At 40.2% G+C, this 24,922-nt stretch overlaps 1 protein-coding gene across 1 annotated transcript in view; it reads right to left on the bottom strand.

The window, feature by feature from the left end:
• Positions 1–2,965: 2,965 nt before the first annotated feature.
• Positions 2,966–24,922, bottom strand: part of LOC138768692 (uncharacterized) — a 95,614-nt gene continuing 73,657 nt past the window's right edge. The window contains exon 7 of the mRNA XM_069946645.1: positions 2,966–3,392. Coding sequence (XP_069802746.1) covers positions 2,966–3,392 — 427 coding nt within the window. The remainder of the gene's footprint in view (positions 3,393–24,922) is intronic.

Here is a 24,922-nt window from a genome sequence, read left to right as displayed (position 1 = left end):
TCCCCCAATAAAAGTCTAAATCACCCCCCTTTCCCATTATATAAATAAAACATATAAAAATAAATAAATAGATAAACATATAATATACCATAGCGTGCGTAATTGTCCGATCTATTAAAATATAACAAGCGTCATTGCGAACGGTAAACGGCGTACACGAAAAGAGGGAAAAAAGTGCACGGATTACCGATTTTATGTTACATTATATATTTAAAAAAATCAATAAAAAGTGATCAACACGTCCGATCTTCACAAATATGGTATTAATAAAAACTAGAGATCATGGCGGAAAAAATGACACCCCATACAGCCCCATAGGTGAAAAAATAAAACCGTTATAAGCGTCACAATAGGCCCATTTTATTAATATTTAATTGCCAAAAAAAAGGATTTCATAAAAAAAAAAATAAATATATAACATTAGAGAATCTGTGTAACCTGCATATGGTTGTGTTCGGACTGACCTATAGAATAATAGTATCATGTCGCTGTTACCATATAGTGCATTACGTAGACACAGGAACCCCCCAAACGTTACCATATTGCATTCTTATTTACGATTTCACCTATTTATATCTTCATAAATAATATATTTGGGATTCCATCATACATGTTATGGTAAAATGAATGACGCCATTACAAAGTACAACTATTCCTGTAAAAAACAAGCACTTACATGGCTTGTAGATAGAAAACTGAGAGTGCTGGAGCTCTTAGAAGGGGAGGAGGGAAAAGCGAAAACACTAAGATCAAAATTTGCGCGGTCCACTGGGTCATTTTGGGCCTGGTCCTCAAAGGGTTAATAATAATAAGGATGTCTTTACTGTTACTATATATGATATTATTTTTCTAATTCTATGAAAAAAAAATAGTACTTGGCATGAAATTGTTTTTTGCATCCATAGGCCATATTCACACAACCTGTTTGCATAAATCACGGCCGTTCTTGCAATTTTTTTAAATAACTGTTGAAAAAAATTGATTAACTGGGTGTTACCGGTGTTAAGAAAAAAAGACCAAGCATCCTCACAAGAGTAAGCTCCAAACTCTGCTAACTGGACAATAATTATGCTTAGGTTTTTTTGCTGGTTGAAGTAAAGAACTCATACTATAATATTAGATATTTATTTTTATTTCATAATTATTATTATTATTATTTTTTACAAAAAAACTAGGGATGGTCCAAACCAAGTTCGTACTAGGTTCGTACGAACCCGAACCATACACAATGATTACCGCTGTCTGCCCGCTCCGTGCAGCAGGCGGATCCAGCGGGAGGAACGCCTGGAAAACTGGGATACAGCCATAGCCATAAGTTGTATCCCAGTTTTCCAGGCGGTCCTCCCGCTGTATCCGCCTGCTGCACGGAGCGGGCAGACAGCGGGAATCCGATGCCGAGTGTTCGGGTTCAGCCAAACCTGAACCTCGGCGGGTTCGGACCATCCCTAAAAAAAACATAATTTGATTGTTACGGGTGTTACATGAAATGTTACGGGTGTTACATAGTACAAATGTTTTCAGTCTCCTGGGGTTTCTAAAAGTATTACTCTCAATTTTAGACACATTTAAGCCACTGGCGGAATCCCATTGAAATGAATTGAGCAGTGAGTTTCTGCTCTGAAATTTTTCAGCACAGAATACTTGAGGAAATTCAGCGCGTAATTGTAAGAAATGAATTAATTTGAGCAAATGAAAAATGAATTTGAGCGGAATTCCGCCAGAGGTGATTCTAGGCTGAACACTTTCCTTGCAGAATTTTGTGAGAATTCCATGAGAACACTTTCCCGCTGGAACACTTTCCTCGCTGATTCAGCATTGATTCCTCAGTGTGATCTGGCCCTAAGATTAGTCAATCAGTCTTATCAAATGGAACTTATGCATGTACAGAAAACTAAAAGTTACCCCTTAGTGAAGTCTCACTGGCCCCGTGGTCTGAATATCTCACTCTTACTAATACCCAGTTCTCTTAGGCTGCTGTATGCAGGGTTATTCTCTATGAATAGTTTAATACAATTTATGCAATACAGTTTCTCCACTTACTATTACTGGACATACGCTTAACAGCTCCCCGAAATGTGAATAAACTGCTCTGACTGCTTCTGAAAATACCATTATATGATAGTTGTGGCTATATTGAATCATCAAACAACCATTTTTTTTTTAACTTACTAAAATCTCTTTTGTATTTTTGTTTTGTCTTATAGGGTATGTTCACACTAAGTAAATGTGGAGGAATTCCATGGCGGAACTCTCCACCTGGAATCCCACCTGCCTGAGTGTCCCATAACAGAAGTAGAATGGCTTTAAACATATGCATGTTTATGTTACAGGTGTTAAGAGTGTGAATGATAACACCCGTAACAGAAAATGTGTAACATCCGTAACAATTAAGGATAAAAGAAATTTCAAAAACCTTAAACAATTTAATGTTGTTAACTGGCATGTCCATAGCCTGGCATGTCCATAACCAAAAGGTTTTGTACAAAACAGTTTTGTTAGATCACAGCATGAACTTTTGTATCTTTTTTGTTACGGGTGTTACAAGCTGCGGTTGTTTAGTAGAAGTATAATAACTAAGAAAGTATTAAATTTTCCAGTTAGATAAAGTATGTAGATGTTATAACAATGTTTAGTCTACTTTCCTTCTAAATCCCAGAACAATAAAGGGTTGTTAAATAACTACAACACTCAGTCCCATTGCATGTACTTGGCAAAAGCACAGAAGCAGTACCATTGAATGCATTTGGCCAGTGCACAGTTTCAGGCAAGCAGAGGAGTGACATCACCAGAGCGCCACTGGCTGGAAGTGTCAATTATCTACCAACATCCCATCCTAAATTCAACTGCAAGAGAGGAGCAGGGCATCTGCAATAAGGTAAATGGGGAATTTGGAAACACCTCTTTATTGCTATGTGATTGCAAGATCCTAATAGACTTATTTAATCAGCAGATATTTAAGATCCTGTCAATTCTTCCGCATCATACGTTTTTCAGCAATTAATTGTTTTAATGAATGAATGTGTTCCGAAGGAGCCGACACAACGTCCTTCACTCTGATCCTGTGAGGGTCATAGATACAGTCTTCTTCCAGGTTACTAGCCACCATGTCGCATCCTGCAGGCACCCAAGCACTGTCATATCCATGTTCATGCCAGGTTAGCCGCAGTGGGTGATCTTGATGATCAATTTTCTTAACTCTTCCTACCCTTACAGACAACTTCAAAACTACTTGATCATGTGCCTGAAACAGTGGATATCTGGAAGCCTTCTGTACATCTCTACTGACATAGACGCCTCTCCCCAACATTCCACTGTCAGAAACCTGAAATCCTTCATTAATGATACTATAAGCTGCGGTTACTGTTGTCCCATGATACATGGTGTAAAACTTTCTTCCAGGATATTTTTTGGCCATTTTTTCAAAAGGAATTCAAATGTGGATACGAGAACCTGCAACATAGAAAGATCCTTCTATTGTGTTAAGATGCAGCAAGATGGGAGAATAGTTACATTCAAACATTATTGATCAAGTTACAAAGAAGACCACGTCAATGTAAAGTCATAGCCTCATCATTCAGTGCCTAAGTAGGTAACAACTAGTTTGACTGACGCACACGCTGTACGCTTCTTCCGGCCCAAGGCAGAAAGCGGATCTGTGGCGGTAATTTCAGCATGGAAATTCCGCAGTGTGAACTAAGAAGTAGCGGAAAGCCCATTAAAGCCAATGAACATTCACAATGTTAATTTTTTTATGTGCGAACATAGGTGAACATAGGTGAACATAGGTGAAACATATCGATTTACGGGTGAACATAGGTCAACCTAAGTGAAACATAGCGATTTTAGGTTTAACCCCTTCAATGTCTATCTATCTATCTATCTAAAGGGGGACATCTATCAAGTGTTTGCCCGAGGCGTACGCCAGGGAGAAGGTGCAGATTCGCCCCTTCTCCCTGGCGTACGCCTCCCGTACACCCCGCTTGCCCGATGGGCGGGTTGGGTTGGGGGCGTGACAAGGCGGGGAGGAGGAGTAAATCATGATCCAAATATACACCTGCTTGGAAGTAGGTGTAGATTTAGTACGCCAGGTGCAGGTTCAGGCGCCCGGCTGGCTGGAGTCACTAAGGGCCAGAAATGGACCAAGGAAGGAGAAATATAGTAACGTCCATAAGCCGATTGTATATCATGGACTGATCTCTTTAACTCTTTTGGAACTCCCTGCATCATAATTCATACTAAGAATGAACCCTGTTATCATCTTGATTTATTTTTCCTACCCTGTTTGCATGGAATTCTGGCTTTGGTGCAAAAAACTTAAGAACTTAAAAACTGCAACATAAAAAAAGTGTTCATAAAACCTTTCTAAGAAGTATAATCGATCGCACCTCTCTAAGCATTTTCACTCACCTGGTTCTGTTGTACAGGGAAATAATACAATATGTCAAACAAATACACCAGACTTGCAGGTTACAGCACATACAATAAACAGCTGCAGATCTGAAAGAGATATTATAATTTCACTGTAGCCCATACATATACACAAGTATTCAAAAGACCTTAAAACAAACCAATTATTTCATTTCCAGAAAACACACATTACATGGGAATAAGACATTACATCACATTTAAAAGCAATTGAAAACCTTGAAACTCCATTGTCCACAAAAGGAGCCATAGGTGAATGCTCTCTAGGCTGGACTGACACTGGCAGAAAGATCTGCTAATATGGTTAAAGTGTACCTGTCATTATACCTTTCAGGCTATGTTTCCACACAGTATTTTTGCTCAGTATTTTGCAACCAAAACCAGGAGTGGATTGAAAACACAGAAAGGCTATGTCCACACACGTTTCAAATCGGGTGGATGGCCGCCATTTAATGGCCGTTATTTCAAAACTATCCACTAAATTTCAACAGTGTGTGAACAGAGCCATTCTGTATTTTCAATCCACTCCTGGTTTTGCTTCCAAAACACTGACCAAATACTGAGCAAAAATACTGTGTGTGAACATAGCCTCAAAATCTAAATCAACAGTAGGTGTGAAATAAAGCAAGTTTGCAATTTACATTCATTATTTGTTTTGTTATAATGCTGTAAAACAAAGCTGAACTTACCAGAAATCCAGGTCCAGTCTCCTGAAGGCAGATTTTTAGTCTTGTGCTGGTTGAAAAAAGAGACTAAACACATGAGTCACGGCACAATGTGTCCATCAGTTACATGACTGCCTTCTCTTTGAGTGCTCATATAACCTGGGAAACATGGGACTTCCCGTTTTTATACGCTTTGGGGGAAAAAAAAAAAAGAGAGTCGGAATGGAAGTTCCATGTTTTCCATGATAACTAAAAAAAAAAAGAATGTAAATTGCAAATGTGCTTTATATCACACCAACTGTTGATTTAGGTTTTAAATTTTATAACAACAGGTACACTTCAAATTGAAGACAATCCCTGCAAAAGATTCAAATAATTTGACCAATATCCAGAACATAATGCATTAGCACAGTATGCACTGTTACAACTTTATTTAATTTGCCTAATATAGAGCTTACATATAGAATATAGAAGTATAATATCTTCCTTAGAAGTCAAAGCACAAAATATAATCTTATTCTGCTATAGATGAGGAATTATTTATCAGGAGAGATTGTATTAAAACGTCCTACAGGGTCACTGTTACAGCGTCACATCCTCTTGTCAAATAATGCCAGTGGATATCTAGCTTCTGTAACTCAAACAGGGTATCTGGATGGCTGAGGGACAGTGAAAAGGAGCTGGACTTGTTTATGCTTTTCCCATAATGGGGAACACCCCATGGACACTTGAGGTTTATATCTCACTAAGGGAGAGGACTCTTGAAATAAAAAAAAGCATGATGGAAATGTTGGTGACCACCCCCGGATAGTCACATGATTACATTATACTACTGTTTTCCAGCTGACAAATCAGCTTTAAATATTTGGATAAGAATAATTATTAACTGAAAGCTAGAACAGCCATTACCCTATAACAGTGATGGCTAACCTTGACACTCCAGCTGTTGCAAAACTACAGTTCCCATCATGCCTGAACAACCAAAGATATGGCGTTGGCTGTCCAGGTATGATGGAAATTGTTGTTTTGCAACAGCTGGAGTGTCAAGGTTAGCCATCCCTGCCCTATAAAACCCATCGAAAAACAAAAAGGACAAACAACAAGCTGTACAGAACCAAAAGTGAATCCAATTTGGGTTTTGAAGGAACACAAAAGTTTTTCTAAAAAGGTCAAATATATCTACAAACAAGGACAATCTCATAAATCATATCCTATCAAGTTATTATTGAACAGTTTACAAGACATTACTCATATAGTAACAATTCTAGTTGGAAAATATATTTTTTATGTTGCAACAAAAATAAATATATAAAGAAGCCCCCCCGTACACACACACACACACACACACACACACACACACGCTCACCATGCTTCAGATGTCTCTTGTTCCTGTGGTAGTAGTTTCTGACCTTTTTACATATATTCTTTGTGTCACAGGAGGTTTATGGTTAAAAATACAAAAATGAAACTTGGTCTTTGAATACTTCTAGTCATTATTCACACCCTTACCTGTAATATATTAACATGTACAGTACATTACTGTGGGGGAGGAATGAAGATAAGACAAGGAAAGAACAGGTATGAGTTACGGCATGGCTCTGTAAATTTGCTTTTAAGCCATATTATGCTAACCACACCTGTATTCATCAAACCTACTCAACATAGTTTTAGGGTAGGTAACTGTTTTAGAAAATATGGAGACTATTTTAATAATGAATTCAAGGCTACAACATGTGAACACAGCCTATGGTGGAATTGTGCTTCCATTGTTTCTGTGAGCTTGTTTTTTTTAAAGGATTAGGCCATGTTTACACAACGTAAGTTTTTTATTAATTACGGCCATTATTGCAGATGTGCAACAGCGGCTGTGATTAACCCCTTGCCTCTTCAGCCTGTTTTGGCCTTAATGCCCAGGGCCTATATTTCAAATCTGACCTGTCTCTCTTTATGTAGTAATAACTCTGCGATGCTTTTAACTATCGCGGTTATTCTGAGAATGTTTTTTCGTGACATATTCCTCTTTATGTTTGTGGTATCCTTTGGTTTATACACTCAGTAGTTTTTTTTAAAGGACACATTTGCGCAAAAATTTGAAAAATTTACAATCCTTTATATTCAAAATTCTCTTTTTCTGAGAAAAATAGCTATACCACATAAACTAATTATTACTGAAACATCTACAACATGTCTACTTTATGGTGACGTCATTTAATGAACGTACTTTTACTTGTTAGGATGTTAGAGGCTTCGAAATTTTGCAGCGATTTTTCAAATTTTCAGGTAAATTTCAAATTCAGATTTTTTAGGGACCAGTTCAGTTCTGAAGTGGATTTGTGGGGCCTGTATGTTAGTTATCCCCATAAATCCCTTCGCTGTGAAAATTGCACCTCTCAAAATATTCAAAGTCACATTTTTTATAAGTGTATTAACTAGGGATGGTCCGAACCGAGTTCGTACGGAGTTCGTACAAACCCGAACCATCCGCAATGATTACCGCTGTCTGCCCGCTCCGTGCAGCGGGCAGATCCAGCGGGAGGAACGCCTGGAAAACTGGGATACATAGGCTGATAACCATAGGCTGTATTCCAGTTTTCCAGGCGGTCCTCCCGCTGTATCCGCCCGCTGCACGGAGCGTTCGGGTTCGGCCGAACCCGAACCTTGGCGGGTTCGGACCATCCCTAGTATTAACCCTTAAGGTGTTTCGCTGAAATTTAGGCAAGTTGAAGGGAAAATTTAAAATTTTCATTTCCCCCATTTGTGGCCGCAGTGCATCACCTGACTCAACCACAGGCCGCAGACATGACAGAAGCCTTGTGTATTTTTGGGGTCTTTTCTTATATCAGTTTTTTTTAGCTATTATATCATGTCACAGAGGCCTTGCGGTGCCAAAATATTTGTATAAGACAAGTTGATGTTTCCATCTGTACCATTCTGGGGGACATGTGACACCCTGATAATTTTTTATTTAATTTGTTATGAGGTGGTATGAATAAAAAACATAATTTAGCAGCTGTTTTTAATCATTTTTTTATGTACGCCCGTTTTTGTTATAGTTTATGGCATTTATACTATATATACTGTTTGTGTCTTGCATATTGTAAGACCTGTAGTATTTACATTTTTTCGCCAATGGAGTTATGTGAGGGCTTCTTTTTGCGACATAAGCTGACATTTTTAGTGGTACACCTTTTGGGTACATGTGACATTTCAATAGCTTTTATCTATAATTTTTTAGGGGGCAGGATTATCAAAAAAATGTCATTTTGGTTAGTTTTTTTTTTTTTATGGCATTAATTGGGCGGTATAATTAATGTAACAGGTTAATAGACAGGGTCATTACAGACGCGGCGATACTAAATATGTGTATTTTATTTATAGGGGATCATTTACAGTACAGACCAAAAGTTTGGACACACCTTGTCATTCAAAGAGTTTTCTGAATTTTCATAACTATAAAAATTGTGGATTCACACTGAAGGTATAAATACTATGAATTAACACATGTGGAATTACTGTTTATACCTTACAAAATAGTGTGAAACAACTGAAAATACAATATGTCTTATATTTTAGGTTCTTCAAAGTAGCCACCTTTCGCTTAGATTACTGGGCATTCTCTTAATGAATTAGTCTTGATGAAGACCTGAAATGGTCTACCAACAGTCTTGAAGGAGTTCCCAGACATGCTTAGCACTTGTTGGCCCTTTTGCCTTCACTGCGGTTCAGGTCTGGTGAGTGTGGAGGCCAGGTCATCTGGCGTAGCAACCCATCACTCTCCTTCTTGGTCAAATAGCCATTACACAGCCTAGAGGTGTTTTTGGGTTCATTGTCCTGTTGAAAAATAAATGATGGTCCAACTAAAAGCAAACAGGATGGAGCAGCATGCCACTGCAAACTACAATTTTCATAGTCATGAAAATACAGAAAACTCTTTGAATGAGAAGGTGTGTCCAAACTTTTGGTCTGTACTGTATAAAGGGGAATAGGAAATGTATATATTTATTTTATTTATTTATTTAAATTATTTATTCGTGTATTTATATAATTATTTAATTCGTTTTTTTATTTATTTAAGTATTTATGTGTGTGTGTGTTTTTTTTTTTTACTTTACAGGTACATATCTACAGTATAATTCATTACAGCACATGATGTGTGCTGTAATGCACTATACTGTATAGCGAATGAGCAGTCAGTGTTACACACTGACTGCTCATTCAAAAGATCAGACCCCTGCCTGAATGGGCCAGGGGAGAGCCAGGCAGTGGCGGTGGGAGGAGGCAACACGCTGCAGCCTCCTCCCGCCGCTCGATCTCCCCATAAGCCACAAATTTATGGAGTTGACTGCCCGGGCGAGCGCAGCTCCCCTCCGGGCAGTGGCAGCTGGAGGAGGCTCTGTGACACAGCCTCCTCCTGCTGCCCGATCTCACTTAGGGACAGAGGGGGGAGGCAGGGAAAGCATGACGTTTGGGAAACGTCATGTTGCATTACTACCTGCTTTACATGACGTTTTCCAAACGTCATTTTGCAGTAAGGGGTTAATACACAGCCTATATGCAGTGCAGTTAGAGGAAATCCCGGCCAGAGTGTGCACACATAGTAAAGACTCCGTCCAGGATCGTAAGCGGCGCCGCATAAAACTGACATCTCAGAGAACCTGTCAGTGCACACAAAGGAAGTGTGCGGCTCCGGCTGCACTCTCCATTGTGTGCAGCGGGGAATTCAGGTGCACCCGCATTTGAACTCATTAGTAGTAATGAGTTGCAGTACCGGCTGGGATGATCATCAGTAGCCCCGGCCGTTCTGTGATTGGTCGGGTCACAGAACGGCCGGTGTTTTACTACGTGTGAACATGCCTTAAAGAGTAGCTTAAATGACCATAAGCAGATACTAAAAGAGAAGCTGCAGGTCATTTCATCATGTATTACTGAAATAATGTAAATGTGATGAAAAATAAGGAGTTAAAGGGGTTGTCCGGCGATAAAAAATTATTCACAGAATAACACACATTACAAAGTTATACAACTTTGTAATGTATGTTATGTCTGTGAATGGCCCCCTTCCCCGTGTCCCACCACCCCCACCCGTGTACCCGGAAGTGTGGTGCGCTATACATTACCTGTCACGTGCCGACCACGGTCTCCGATCCTCAGCAGTGACGTCTTCTTCGGGAGGCCAGCGGATCTTCCCGAGTGCCGGCCGCCCTCTGCAGCGTCATCCGAAGCTCAGCCGCGATTGGCTGAGCATAACTGTGCTCAGCCAATCGCGGCTGAGCAGCTGATGACGTGGCCGCGTCATCAGCCGCTCAGCCGCGATTGGTTGAGCACAGTTATGCTCAGCCAATCGCGGCTGAGCTTCGGATGACGCTGCAGAGGGTGGCCGGCACTCGGGAAGATCCGCCGGTCTCCCAAAGAAGACGTCACTGCTGACGATCGGAGACCGTGGACGACACGAGATGCGGTGAGTATAATGCACCACACTTCCGGGTGTAGCGTGGGTGGGGGGAAACACGGGGAAGGGGGCCATTCACAGACATAACATACATTACAAAGTTGTATAACTTTGTAATGTGTGTTATTCTGTGAATATTTTTTTATCGCTGGACAACCCCTTTAAAAGAAATATGTAAATGAAGAAGGAAGAATGAAGCAGTAATTCCCAGAAAGCAGTAATATAGGGATACATAAAATGCTCTTTTCACTTTACACTTCATTTCAATTACCAAAATTTCTGGTAAAACTCCTGATGTACAGTACATGGTAGATCTAACAATATACAGCTATTCAGGGCCTTGGAGGTGTGTGACCTAAGCAACTGACCCCATCTATCATAAGGGTACACCAGCTGGGCAAGTGCTGGGACCACACCACTACCAGGTGCTGTGCTGGCCCCTTTTCTTATTATCAAATATAGATCTTCCAGGAACTAAGCCAATCTATCCCTGCCAAACTTTCCCCTGCTTCTGCCAATCTCAGCATCAAAACCTTAGTGATGGTTTTACAATCTGTATTAAGAAGCTAGATTTGGTGGTATGACTATCTTATATGTTGTTGTTTTTTTTTTTTTAATAAAGTATTGTATCACCCCCTCAAAAGTTATACAAGTTACCAATATACACTTATTACAGGAAATGCACATAAAGTGCTTTTTCCCTGCACTTACTACTGCATCAAGGCTTCACTTCCTGGATAACATGGTGATGTCACGACCCAAATCCCAGAGCTGTGCGGGCTATGGCTGCTGGAGAGGATGATGGCAGGGGGACACTGTCAGGACACAGGACACTGGAGGGACACTGAGCATCCCCCTGCCATCATCCTCTCTAGCAGCCACAGCCCGCACAGCTCTGGGAGTCGGGTCGTGACATCACCATGTTATCCAGAAAGTGACATCACCATGTTATCCAGGAAATGAAGCCTTCATGAATTAGTAAGTGCAGGGAAAAAAGCACTTTATAAGCATTTCCCGTAATAAGTGTATATTGGTGATTTGTATAACTTTTGGGGGCAATACAATACTTTAATAAAAATTTTCACTGGACTTCTCCTTTAAATATTTCTAATAACATTGGTAGCAATACATCCTCAAAGTCTTTGTAGACCTCGAATGGTATTCTATCCAACCCTGGACCTGAAGCTTCTAGGAGGTTCTTTTTCTAGTCCTCTTAATAGATTGGCCTAATCAGCAGGTCTTTTTTGAGCTTGTAAAACTCTAGGAAAACCCCACGTTTGCAGAAATGTAGCAGCTTCCTCTTTAGAGGCTATCAACTCAGATTTATATAAGTTTGAGAATAATTAAAGAATTATTTCCTTGATTTTTTCAGGGCAGTGTACAAATACCCCTCTTCACTATACAAAGCTGAAATATACTTTATTTCCTCTTGCGCTCTGATGGTATTGGCTAATCATTTACCTGCTTTCCCAGATTTTGTAAAAATTTCCATTGACACATTGAATATTGATATCTTGCACCTACTTTTTTCCCCCCTCTCCACAGGTGCTTTTTCACCAATTCTGTTAAATTATTTCTCTGGCCAAATCTATTAAATTATTTCAGTCCTGAATATTGTTTTTTTGTATCTTACTTCTCTAAACAAAAGGCCCTTAAAGGGGTTGTTCACAAAAAAAAAATTCTTTCAAATCAACTAGTGCCAGTAAGTGCCAGAGATTTATAATGTATTTCTCTTTAAAAAAAAATTCTCTTACTTATCTTCCTGTCCTATAGGACATGATCTATTCTTTCCAGTCTTACTCAGTGCTCTCTGCTGCCACCTCTGTTTATGTCAGGAACTGTCCAGAGCAGTAGCAAAGCCCCATAGAAAACCTGCTCCTGCTCTCCAGACTGGAAATAATGCCACTTCCTGCAGGACATACAGCAGCTGATAAGACATGAGATTTTTTTTAACAGAAATAAATTATAAATCTCGGGCACTTTCTGACACCAGTAGATTTGAAAGTATGTTTTTTTTTCTTGTGAACAACCACTTTAAAGTGTCACTGTCGTTAAAATTTGTATTGCAGAAATCAATAGTACAGGCAATTTTAAGAAACTTTGCAATTGGTTTTATTAGCCGAAAAATGAATTTTTATAATTAAAAAGCAGTTTGAAGCTCTCCCCATGTCTTTATGGTTTTCCTATGGAGAGAGAAAGTAAAGGCAGCAAAACAGGACAACAAAGAGTTAATTTACATTCACATCGCTGGCTATCTCCTCTGCAGTCACCGATGACCTCTCTGACCTCTGAATCGGGCTCTGAATAGCTCCCCCGCTGTGTTATCCTTTGTTTTCGGCTCTCAGCTGCCTGCTTATCTCGCTCCTCCTTCCTCCCCCCTCCCCTCTTCATAGAACAGACAGATCCGACTGATGAAAAAACAGTCAAGATTTCCTGATTCTGAGAAGTGGATGACAGAAAGGAGAGGAGGGGGGGACCTGGAAAAAGGCTTTTTACATGCAGATAATGGCATATTTGTCTAATGAACCCAATTACAAAGTTTCTTAAAATCGCCTGGACTATTGATTTCTGAAAAAAATATTAAGGACAGTAACTCTTTAAGGGCATCTATGTTGTGGGTCACTGGGACTTGATCTAAAAGTGACCTTTCCCCACAGGACATCTTCCTTAGCCATGACAATGGTTTATCATTACATAACACCAGATCGATGCAAGAGTGATATGTAGCACTTCTATCTGCATATTAACTCCTCCATACATCATACCAGTCCCGTTCAGATAAAAGCCATGCTAAGGGGATTGTTGTGGATTTAGCTTTTTGAGATTTTCCATTATTTTCTAGATATAACACATAATTGAAATCCCAAGTAATAAACAGTGGCAACTCTTTTCTCTGAAGAAACTCAACATTTGTGAGGAGAAAGGGGGAAGGACATAGATGTACGTCAAGGTCAACTCATTACAGTATATAGCGCCACTTTGTCATGATCTCCCATGTGTATGGCTGCACTGACCCCTTTAACCAAAAGCATGTCTTATGATGACATGTTTAAAGTTAAATAAGGCGTCCTCATTGACAGCAAAAGAATGTTTTGTGTGACCACAAGCAGCACTATGCCGACATGCCTGCAGTCACAAGAGGCCACTCTGTACCTCTATGATCCAGCGCTCTCTGACTGACATAATTGCATGATAGAGCAAAGAGACACAGAGCAGGGAAGAAGACAGGATGCTGAAGGAGCCAGGAGCCAGTAGAAGCTAGGTAAGTATGAGATTTTTTATTCATTTATTTATATTTTTGCACAGGAGGGCCTGATACTAATTTGGGAATAAAAAAAGGAGAAAAGGCACAAGTGCTGTCACCTTCATTTATTTGGTTTTGTGACGGACGTGGCGTCATCTATATTTAAAGCGACTCTGTATCCACAATCTGACCCCCCCAAACCACTTTCGGATAGCTGCTTTTAATCCAAGATCTGTCCTGGGGTCCGTGATGCAGTTATTGTCATAAAAAAACAACTCTCAAACTTGTAGCCCATGCCAAACAGGAGTATCTGTACCCTAACTTTGCACCACCCCTCCGTCCCTCCGTCCCTCCTCCCCACCCTCTTCATCATTAAAAATGCCACTGGAACATTTTCTCTATGCTGAACATTGCTTAACGATCCAGCCCATGTGCCGGGCTGATACAGGTGGGGAATAGGAAGCAATCTGTCTGGAGCATTCCTAATGATGAGGAGGGTGGGGAGGAGGGATGGAGGGGTGGTGTAAACTTAGGGCACAGATACTCCCGTTGGGCATGGGGCTGCCAGTTTAAACGTTGTTTTTAAGGACAATGGGGGAGATTTATCAAACATGGTGTAAAGTGAAACTTGCTCAGTTGCCCCTAGCAACCAATCAGATTCCACCTTTCATTTTCCAAAGAGTCTGTGAGTAATGAAAGTTTAAATCTGGTTGGTTGCTGGGGGCAACTAAGAAAGTTCTACTTTACACCATGTTTGCACCATCTCCCCCAATAACTGTATTACCTGCCGAACGGACCCCAGGACAGATCTTGTATTAAAAGCAGCTATCCGAAGGTACAAGTGGCTTGGGGGGTGGGGGTCAGATTGTGGGTACAGAGTCGCTTTAAGACTTTTTTGTGCTGTAGTGCTGCTTTCTTTTGTGTTTATTGTTGTACAGTATGACATACAGTATAATAGACATTCTCAGACGATTAAGAGGAGTGTACTTAAACACAATGTTGGTGAGTGATCCTAAATATGATAGGATACTTAGAAAAAAAACACCGCTTTGCATATAAGAAAAATAAATCTTTGCGTTATAAACTATTTAGATGTAAAATACCATGAAAAAGAAAGTGAAAAGAGATGTTTTTTTCCTTTAAGCGTAGAGGTATATTTGCTTGTATGAATTGCCAGCATATCATAGGGGGTGACAAAGTTCATCACTCAGGGATAATAAATACCTGGTAAAAAGTTTCTGTCATTGCAACAATAAAAACATGGTATACGTGCTCAAATGCCCTTGTGGGATGAGCTATGTTGGTCATACAAGAAAGCAAATTAAAATCCGTCTGAACAAGGAAAAAACTGCAACAAAGAAGTTTGACAGCACACGAGAGGAAGAAGGGGAAGGAATATGGTGAGACCATAGTAGCTAAACATCATATGGACATCATATATGCGATTTGAGATGGCAAGTAGTGAAGCAGTTGGAGGTGTGTGCTGATTGGTTGGTGGATTGTGCCACTTGGGCGGGGATTCACAGCCACTGCGCTACTTCGCCCCATCCGCATTGGCATAATTGAAATGGGCCGACCTAGAGGGTGTGGGGCCTAGACCTCTTGGCTGGCCCATTCCAATGGCCTCCATGGGCAGCGGGGCCTAGACGTTGATGATGTAACAGAGGGAAGGGGAATATGACACTGATGTGGTAGGGGGGAAGTGGCGCAGCAGTCACAATCCACCAACCATAAAAAGCATTTTTCACTGGTCCAAGCACCAAGAAATCTACTACAAAGTGAGGCATGAAAAGTGCAGATTTTAGGCTTTACAGCTGTGTACAGAAAAGCATGACAGTATCACTTGAAATAATTTTTGTCATTAGCTACTAAGGTTTTCTTTCTCCCGATTACCTGTGATCATGCATAGTGTTTTATACTGGTTAAAATATATGAACGAATTATTACGTCATGTAATGTATTGCACTATATACAGTATATTCAGAATATTATCTGGTATGTAGAAATGTTAACAAGCAGGTGTATATAGTTATCTCCAGTCTTCAGCTCCTGTGCGCATAAGGAGGGGTGTCTCCCAAAACACCCACAGCAGAGGGGTGTCTTTGGGCACTGGGAAGATTGAAAATAAAAAAAAGTCTTGTCATGTTTCATGACTCTAAGTGTACAGTCTGTTTCATTTAAGATATTGATGAGAAAGTGTGAACGCTTATGCGTATTCCAGGATACATACAGAGTTGAGTTGGATGTGATCTACGCATTATTTTCTCACTCTATGTACAAAGTTATATGCCTATTGGACTGTGAGAGTGCTGGTTTTCACTAATTGTCACCACACAACTACAATAAAAATGTATAATGTGCTTTTCTTACATGGAACTCAGCGCAGATAGTGACCACTAATGGAAGAAACCAGTTTAACATAAACCCTCTGCATACTGTATAAATGATTACAGTACAGTTATATTCAGTGCCTCACAGGTGACATATTCTTTGAATGGAAATATTTACCTTTCCCATGTTTTTTTATCTCGACCATGACTTTTGTCTGTAGCTTGCTGCCCAGACTTAATGTTCCCATTGATTCTCTTGCTTGTTGGTGCCTCACTTGCCCCTACTATTGTACCTGTTGTGTTGCACAGTTACCCAAAATTCTTTAAAAATAATTGTGCCGGAACAATAGTTATGCCAAAAAGTGCAACACAGACAGAATCTAAAAGAGTCAGATAGTGCCACCCTAAGAATAATAGTGACAAAAAGGTAGTCTCTTTTTTTGCATTAGACATAAGCTGTTCCCCAGATGGTAATAATGCACCACACGGGAGAACAGTTATAGTGATCTCACAATTACAAATACACAATTACATGATACTAATGTCCCTTTTGTCCTTCTGGATAGTGATACTCCCATAGCTGTATCCCCTATGATATGTTCATAGCCATTTGGAACGGTAAGGCTATGTTTACACACTGTTTTTTAAAGTGAAGAACGAGGTTTTTTTTTACAATGAAGGTCGTTAAAAATCATCATCATTATTTTTTCATTTATCATTTCTATTATATATCATTATTATAAAATAACAGCCGTTAATTTGCCAAAAAAAAAAAAAAAAAATGGTGAAAACATAGCCTGCATCTTTCACAAAAATAATGCTAAGAAAAGCAATACAGATGCTAAATTAAACTAATTTAGATGTATTACTGAAATAAACAGAAGTCCATGGGGTGTAATAGCTGAAAAAAAACCTTTGGTATATAAATCTGCGCTGCCACCTCCACTTACTTCTGATTTTTATACAGAACTGTCAGTCACTTAGCCTAGCTAACAAAAGGGGAATTTATCAAAGACTTGGGAATCACTTTTCTATGCTCAATGCCAGTGACTAATATAAATCATAGTATAAATATACCACATTTTGTAGCAGGCATAAATTTCAGTATACAGTGCATGGGGTTCACTGCACAGGAGCAGATGTATTAAGGAGCCGATGCCCCTTGATAAGTCTTCTGATAGAGTCTTCCTCAGTCAGGCTCTATCAGAAGATAGCAGATAACACTGATCAATGCTATCAGTTATAAAAAGCGTTATAAGAGTCACAATAGTCACCATTTCAATCATGCATATTTTAAAGAAAAAAAGTTTTACTGTTAATCATAAAAGATTCAGAACAAAACAATAAGAAAACCTAGGTAAACATGCACATTGTTGTATTCAGACTGACCTATATAATAAAGATAACATATCAGTGTTACCGTAAAGTGCATTACATTACACGGAAACCCCCCTAAATGTGCGGAATTGCATAAAAAATATTCACTTTATGGCAGATTTAAAGGCACCATTACAAAATACAGTACAGTTGTTTCCAAAAATAACATCCCTGTAGATGGAAAAGTAAAAGAGTTATGGCTCTTAGAAGGTAAGGAGAAAAGAATTAAAACGCAAAAATGAAAATTATCCTGGTCATTAAGCCCACTTTAGGCTCTGTTCCTTAAGGGGTTAAAGTGACTCTGTACCCACAATGTGTCCCCCCCCCCAAAAAACCACTCGTACCTTCAGATAGCTGCTTTTATTCTAAGATCGGTCCTGGGGTCCGTTCGACAGGTGATGCAGTTATTGTCCAAAAAAACAACTTTTAAACTTGCAGCCCTGTGCCAAATGGCCGGGGCTTAGACTGTGTAAGCATTAGGCTGGCACAACCTCTCTGTCCCTCCTCCCCGCCCTCCTCATCATTAGGAATGCTCCAGGCAGATTGAGTGGTTTCCTTCATTTATCAGCTGATATATTGGTCCTTTGGTATAGGTATAACAAGTGGTAACATCATATAGTATTGTAACATATGTCCATACATTTTGTATAATAATTTCCTTTTAACGCTTGTTATGTTTATTATTTTTGTCGCTTGTATGCTATTTTCCTTTTCTTTTATTATATTGGTTTGATTCATTTTTGGTATATACTATATACATGTGTGCAGCTTGGTAGTAGCACCAGCCACACAGTGTGCAGTCATTTAATCACCCCTTACACCTGTATGTTTTACCTGTGTAATGGTATATAATGGAGGGTGTTGGGGGGTGGGGTCATCAGTGAATAAGAGTGCGCATGCGCTCGAAACGCGTCTGATCTCTGTGGGGTCCCTGCACTATGGTGTTTCACTTGTTACCACTTGCAACTTGAAAATAAAGGAATTTTTCCTCGCAACATGCTGGATCACTGGTTTCTTTTAGATTGCCTCCTATTCATCATCTGTGAGAGCACGGCACATGGGCTGTATCAATAAGGCACCTGTGTAGTTTTCACTGCAGAGGAATAGGAAAAATGGTGAAGAGGGTGGGGAGGAGGGATGGAGAGGTTTTACCAGCCAAATGCATACACAAACTAAGCCACAGCCAAAGGGCACAGGGCTGCCAGTTTAAAAGTATTTTTTTTAGGACAATCACTGCATCACCTGCAGAACGGACCCCAGGACAGATCTTGGATTAAAAGCAGCTATCTGATGGTACAAGTGGTTTTGGGGGGGGGGGTCAGATTGTGGGTATAGAGTCGCTTTAAAGTTGACAAAACTTCTGAATTGTGGAGAAACAACCAGTAACCCGTTTAATGTGAGTAATAGTACAAATTCTAGGGGTTTTCCCGAGATGTATTAACCCTTTGAAGACGGCCAATTTTTAGTTTTGCTCTTTAGTTTTTTCCTCCCCGTGCTTAAAAGGCGCTTGCATTTTTTTTCACCTACAGGCCCACATGAGCCCTTTTTTTGCACCACCAATTGCATTTTGCAATGACAGGCTTAATTTTTGCATAAAAAAATAAATGTTACTTAAAATTGCTCTATGACCATGCTTATAACGCTTTTATTTTTTGGTCTATGGGGCTGTGTGAGGTATTGGTACCTTGTGTGCGTATATGCGACTTTTTGATCACTTACTATTACAAATTTTCTGGATTTGATACTACCAAAAATGTGCAATTTTCCGCTTTGATTTTTTTTGCCCTTACACCATTTACCATGCGAGATTAGGAATGCGACAATTTATTAGATTTGGCCCAAATATACCAAATATATGTATTTATTTATTTTTTATAAAATGGGAAAAGGGGGTGATTCAGACTTTTATTAGGGGTGGGGATTGTTTATGAATAAAAAAGTGTTACTACATTGATCTCTCATTGAGATTTATGCAGTGCATATAAACTGCATAGATGAATGAGATCGGCTATCTATTGCTCTTGCCCCCTGAAGCCGAGAACAATAGGTTGCCGAGCCGGGATGAGGGCCATTATCAATGGACCAAATGAAGAGACCGCTCCTCCCCAGCCCCTTGCTAGACCACCAGGTACACGGAAAAGCAGCCATTTGCTTCGACAGCTGCATTTAAAAGGTCGAATGGATGTCAGTGGGGTATATGTGACTAAGGACAAATGATAAATAAATAGTATAAAGGGGAACACCCTGTGTAAGGCACAGCTATATATATATAGATTAGATGACCTCCTGTATCTATTGTATGTGCAGGGCCAACACACAGGGCAAGTGTGTATAGTGAAACTTCGTCAGCTCCTGATGAAGTGAGCGAAACATACGTCGGCTGTCTGTGCTAGAGAGTGGTAAGATGTCAGTGTGGTAGCTGGTGCTCACCCTCTTCCTTTCTGTGTTTGTCTATTTTATTTCTCACTCCTCTGTCTATAATTTGGGCTTGTACTTATTGTTTGCTGGGCAGATTAGTGGGTTTACTTTGTTTCACTATACAAACTTCTGTTTGCCCTGTGTGTTGGCCCTGCACATACAGGAAGTCATCTAATCTATAAATATAGCTGTGCCTTACACGGGGTGTTCCCCTTTATACTGTTTACTTATCATTTGTCTTTAGTCACATATACCCCACTGACATCTATTCCCCTCTCCAGTTTTGTACCTCTGTGTATCTCATGGTGATAATTATGTAATTTATTATTGATTTAAATAAAGAAATATGTTTTATTCACGTATTAGTTATGCAATTTTTTCTTTGGTTGATATTTAATATTTGAATTGCAAACATATTATTATTTGGCAGACTTTTTGGGGGTTTCTGCATTTAAAAGGCTAATTAGCAATCACGGCAATCGTACTGTGCCCGCTAACTGCCGCGGTCCCGGGCTGCACATAGCAGCTGGGATTGTGGTGGGTCAGAGTAGGGTCGCCGCGGGGCCCCCTCTGAACTCCCCTAGCGGGGTTAAATAGGTGATAAGTAGAAAGGAGCAGACATTCCCTGCCTGCTTTTTTTTATCACTCCGGGCTTGTCCATGGAAGGATAATACATTACAGTATAATACAGTAAGACATTGACTGACTGACTGACTGACTGAATAAAAAGCTACCTTAACAAGGTGGTGTGAAAGTTGCTATGCATATGCTTTCCGAGTAGAGTAGAGTATGAATAGTCTGTAAGGTGGGCCCAGAAGGTTTCAGAGATCAAGAAGCGTTGAACCTTACCATTTGTGTTAAAACATAGGCCCAGATTTATCAAACCAGCGTACTCATACATCGGTGTAATAAAAATCCCTGTCCCCGTGCACAGTGCCGGATTCACTAAGGCTTTTAGTAAATCCAGCTAGCGTTTTGGAGAAGGTGTAGATTTTTAGCATGATGTGTAAATCAAGCATGAATCATGATAAATCAGGTGCAGAAGGAGGCCAGTGCTTAAAAAAAATGCTTTGCCCAAAAATGGGATGCTTTGCCCAAAAATGTGCAATTATTTGGTTGTGTTTGTAAAAACACAATGTTAACAACATGTATCGCCTGATTGACTCATAATGATTTCTTCAAACCCGTAATTGTCCTCACTCACTCTTCAAAGGGCACGAAAAGTTAATAATGCCACAACTGGTACTCAACTCAGTAATGGTACTTTCATTATTACGCTTTCTGCTGGGCTCCATCTTCAGCCTCCAGGCCTCTGCAATCTTCTTAAGCAGACTCCATTCTTCACTGCATCTCTTCAATGAAGACCTTCCTCCGGTATTTTCTTGTCTACTCTTCTCACAGGTGCTAGCTTCTTCCTCCTTACCTGGTCTGCAGACAGGCCTTGACTGCCCAGCAAACCAGGCCTTATCTGCCCCCCACGACCCCCTTCTATCTATCACTGTGCTTCCCCAGATGCAGCCCCCTAACTGGACTACTATAATATCCAGGGCCGATGCCGCCTGAGGCAAACCTCAGGCTGCCGCCCCCCTCACTGGCAACGCGCACCACAGCAGGTGACCTGTCCCGGAAGCTCAGTGGACTGGTTAGAACAGCTAATGATAGTGGAGCCCCTAGCTTTTAAAGGGGCCGAGTGGCCTTAAAGAGCTCCGGCGGCCGCGGCCCCTGGGTGTTAAAGAAAGGTGGGGGCGCGAGTGTATGTTCCGGAGGGGCCCAGGCTTCCACTGGCAGAGTGGCAGGTGGCCCTTCAACTGATAATCTGGGTGGCCCAGCGGGCATTTGCCCGGACCGTCAGTGTATCAGTCCGGGCATGATTATGCCGCCCCCTGCAGGACTGCAAAATCTGCCGCCTGAGGCGGAATACTCATTCCGCCTCATGGCAGATGCGGGCCTGATAATATCCAATCACTTTTTCCCTGACCTCTGGGAAAAGTCCCTGTTTTTAAGCAGGGAACCCCTCCTTAGGGTTCGGCAGTTAAACATGGTCACTGTATGGAGTAATATTGATTAGTGGATGGGGTATTTTGTTCAGTAACAGTATGGAGAATATAAATATTCAAACATCATGTTATTATGTTATGTGGTCATGTCCCCTGTATAATGGTATTATGGATAATGTTGTTTTTTTGTTTAATAACAGTATGGTAGTATTATTCAGTCACTGTCATTATATGCCCTTTGTATACTGATATTTATTGTAAATATTGGCCTCAGTATACTGGATTTGATAAGGAAACGGTATAAAGGTCATAAATATGGTGTTATTTGTTTCTTGTATGTTATTTAGTAGCTTTATGATTATTATTTATAGAGGTACTGTTTTACCACAAACACTGATTTTGCTATATAGCTATGTTGCCCTGGAGATATGTGTGTGTGTTTTTTGCTGTGAGAGTGTGTGTCTGTGAGTGAGTAGAGTGGGTGGGGGTATTCCACTTGCCTTATCTGCATAGGCCTGAAAACAACTCACCGTTTTTTTTATTCTTCCTAGGCAAGTTTCGCACGGGCATATTATAGACACATTTGTGTTACATTTTCAGGAGTGGATTAAAAACACAGAACGGCTATGTTCACACACTGTTGAAATTTATTGGATGGTTGTTATTTAATGGCAAATAATTGGCGTTATTTTAAAACAATGGGGGAGATTTATCAAACTGGTGTAAAGTAGAATTGTCTTAGTTGCCCCTAGCAACCAATCAGATTCCACCTTTCAATCCTCGCAGAGTCTTTAAAAAATAAAACGTGGAATCTGGTTGCTATGGGCAACTGAGCCAGTTCTACTTTAGGGCCAGTTCACACTGAGGAAACACAGCACAATTCCGCGTCTGCGCCGCGCTTAGTCTCCTGCTTTGAGTGAATGGGAGAGCGTGCACCTGTCCGCTGCCGTCGCTCTCTGCTCCAAGGACTAACATGTTCATTCTTTGAGCGGAGAGGAGAGGGAGCAGACGAGCGTGGGCTCTCCCATTCACTCAAAGCAGGGGACTGAGCGCGACGGAATTGCGCTGTGTTTCCTCAGTGTGAACTGGCCCTTACACTAGTTTGATAAATATCTTCCAATGTTTTAAAATAACGTCTGTTATATGCCATTTACTGGCGGCCATCCACTCAATTTAGATGCAGTAACTCTGTGTCCCTCTTTTGTTTAGATGAGATACAATGCAATTATCTTAATTTTATGTTTTTTAGCTCCTGGATATTGAAGGTTACTGAGGTGATGCTCACAATTATCACAGAACCCAAGGTAAATTGCCATAAAGTGTTTTACATTATTTATGTTTTTTACTATGCTAATTGCCTAAAACATACATAAATCATAGTAATGTGGTGGCATGAGGAGCGCACAAAGGCTATCTCAGAAAAAGAAAAAATTATGACCCAAAAGAAAAAAAAACTGAGAAAGAAGAATTATGCACATCACACAATGAATAATAGAAATGTAAAATATACTTTATTACACACAAAATCCTAAGAGCAACACTGTAGGGAAAACCATACAGGAATTCAAAAACAGGGTTTGCTCACATTTGAGTAACATCAGAACTGGTACTGAAACTGCGGTGGCGAGACACATCAAGGAAATTCATAATAATGATCCTCGATCAATAACCGTCTTTGGCCTACGTAAACTCACATTAGGACCAAGAGGAGGAAATCTGAGCAACCTACTCCTAAAAGAGGAGGTCAGGTGGATCTACAGGCTTGACAGCATGAACCCGAAGGACCTAAATGAAGGGTTCACCTATACCCCCTTCATATAAATATGTGTATAACCCAGGTATTGAAAGCAATTCATTCAACTACGAATGCGCCTAATTCAGTGACTATTCATAACAATTCAGATATCCTCAATCAGAGATACTAAGTATCACATCATGTTCTATAAAAACAAAGTTAATAAACATGCGCAATATCAGCGATAAATCATTTTTGAGACAAAGTCAATAAACATATGTACTAGAAACTTCTGATGTCCCTCAAAAACTGAGAAAAAAAACATGCGCAGCATCCTCTAATAGCATCTGAAAGACAAAGTCAATATACATGCGCACAACATCAGGCAAGCTAAGTACCAAGACATGCGCACTAGCATCATTTTTACAACATGCCATAGAATCCCAAATATCCAAATGGACGCACTTCACCTGTAAAAATCTAAGTCCAAGAACATGCGCACTAATCATTGTCTCTCATAGGTCCTTTTAATACTAAGTACCCTGACATGCGCAGTTCAGTCTATAACTTCCCTTCAAACTCTAAGTCCCTCGTCCCTCGACGCAGCGAGACGTGGTCTCGCGATTTGACCACATCATTACGACTTGATGTAGTCCCTACTAAGAGTGATTACCAATGGCTACTAATTTACATTAATACTCCCCCTATTAGCATATGCATATGTCATTCACTTTAAGCCAACTCTATTGGTCCAATTTGAATAATGGGAATGTAATCTAACGTCAGAACACAATTGAAACAAGGATTAAATACCACCGCAACACGCGGCGCCGGTCACTATATCAAATCCTCTTAAGAAAGCCACAAGTATAGTGGCGAAACGTTGGGGTTGGTGGTGGGTGTTTGTTATGTGTTGATTTTAATTCTCTATGGGAGACATAGAGCATCCTAAAACAAACTAGCAGTGTGAATGACAGCATCTACCGTGTACCGGCCAAGTTTATTGCCAAAAGGCTAAGAGCAGTGATTCAAGTGCTAAAAGAACAGTATCCTAAAGCACCTTATTGGGTGGTATACCCTTGGTACTGTTCTTTATAATAGCCATACAATACACTGCTTACACTATAGGAGTATCACTATCACTGACTAATACAGTTGTTAGCAATAGTCGAGTTTATTACTATTAGTGATCCACGCTACATTAAGGGTATCATTCAGATACACCTACGATTATCTGTCACTACTGCATGATCGACAAATACAGTGGTTCTTGCAAACTGGA

Source organism: Dendropsophus ebraccatus, chromosome 12 (assembly GCF_027789765.1).
Source record: "Dendropsophus ebraccatus isolate aDenEbr1 chromosome 12, aDenEbr1.pat, whole genome shotgun sequence".
Classification (NCBI taxonomy): Eukaryota; Metazoa; Chordata; class Amphibia; order Anura; family Hylidae; genus Dendropsophus; species Dendropsophus ebraccatus.
The sequence above is the reverse complement of the archived record's forward strand: the minus strand, read 5'-3'. Positions and strand labels throughout refer to the sequence as shown.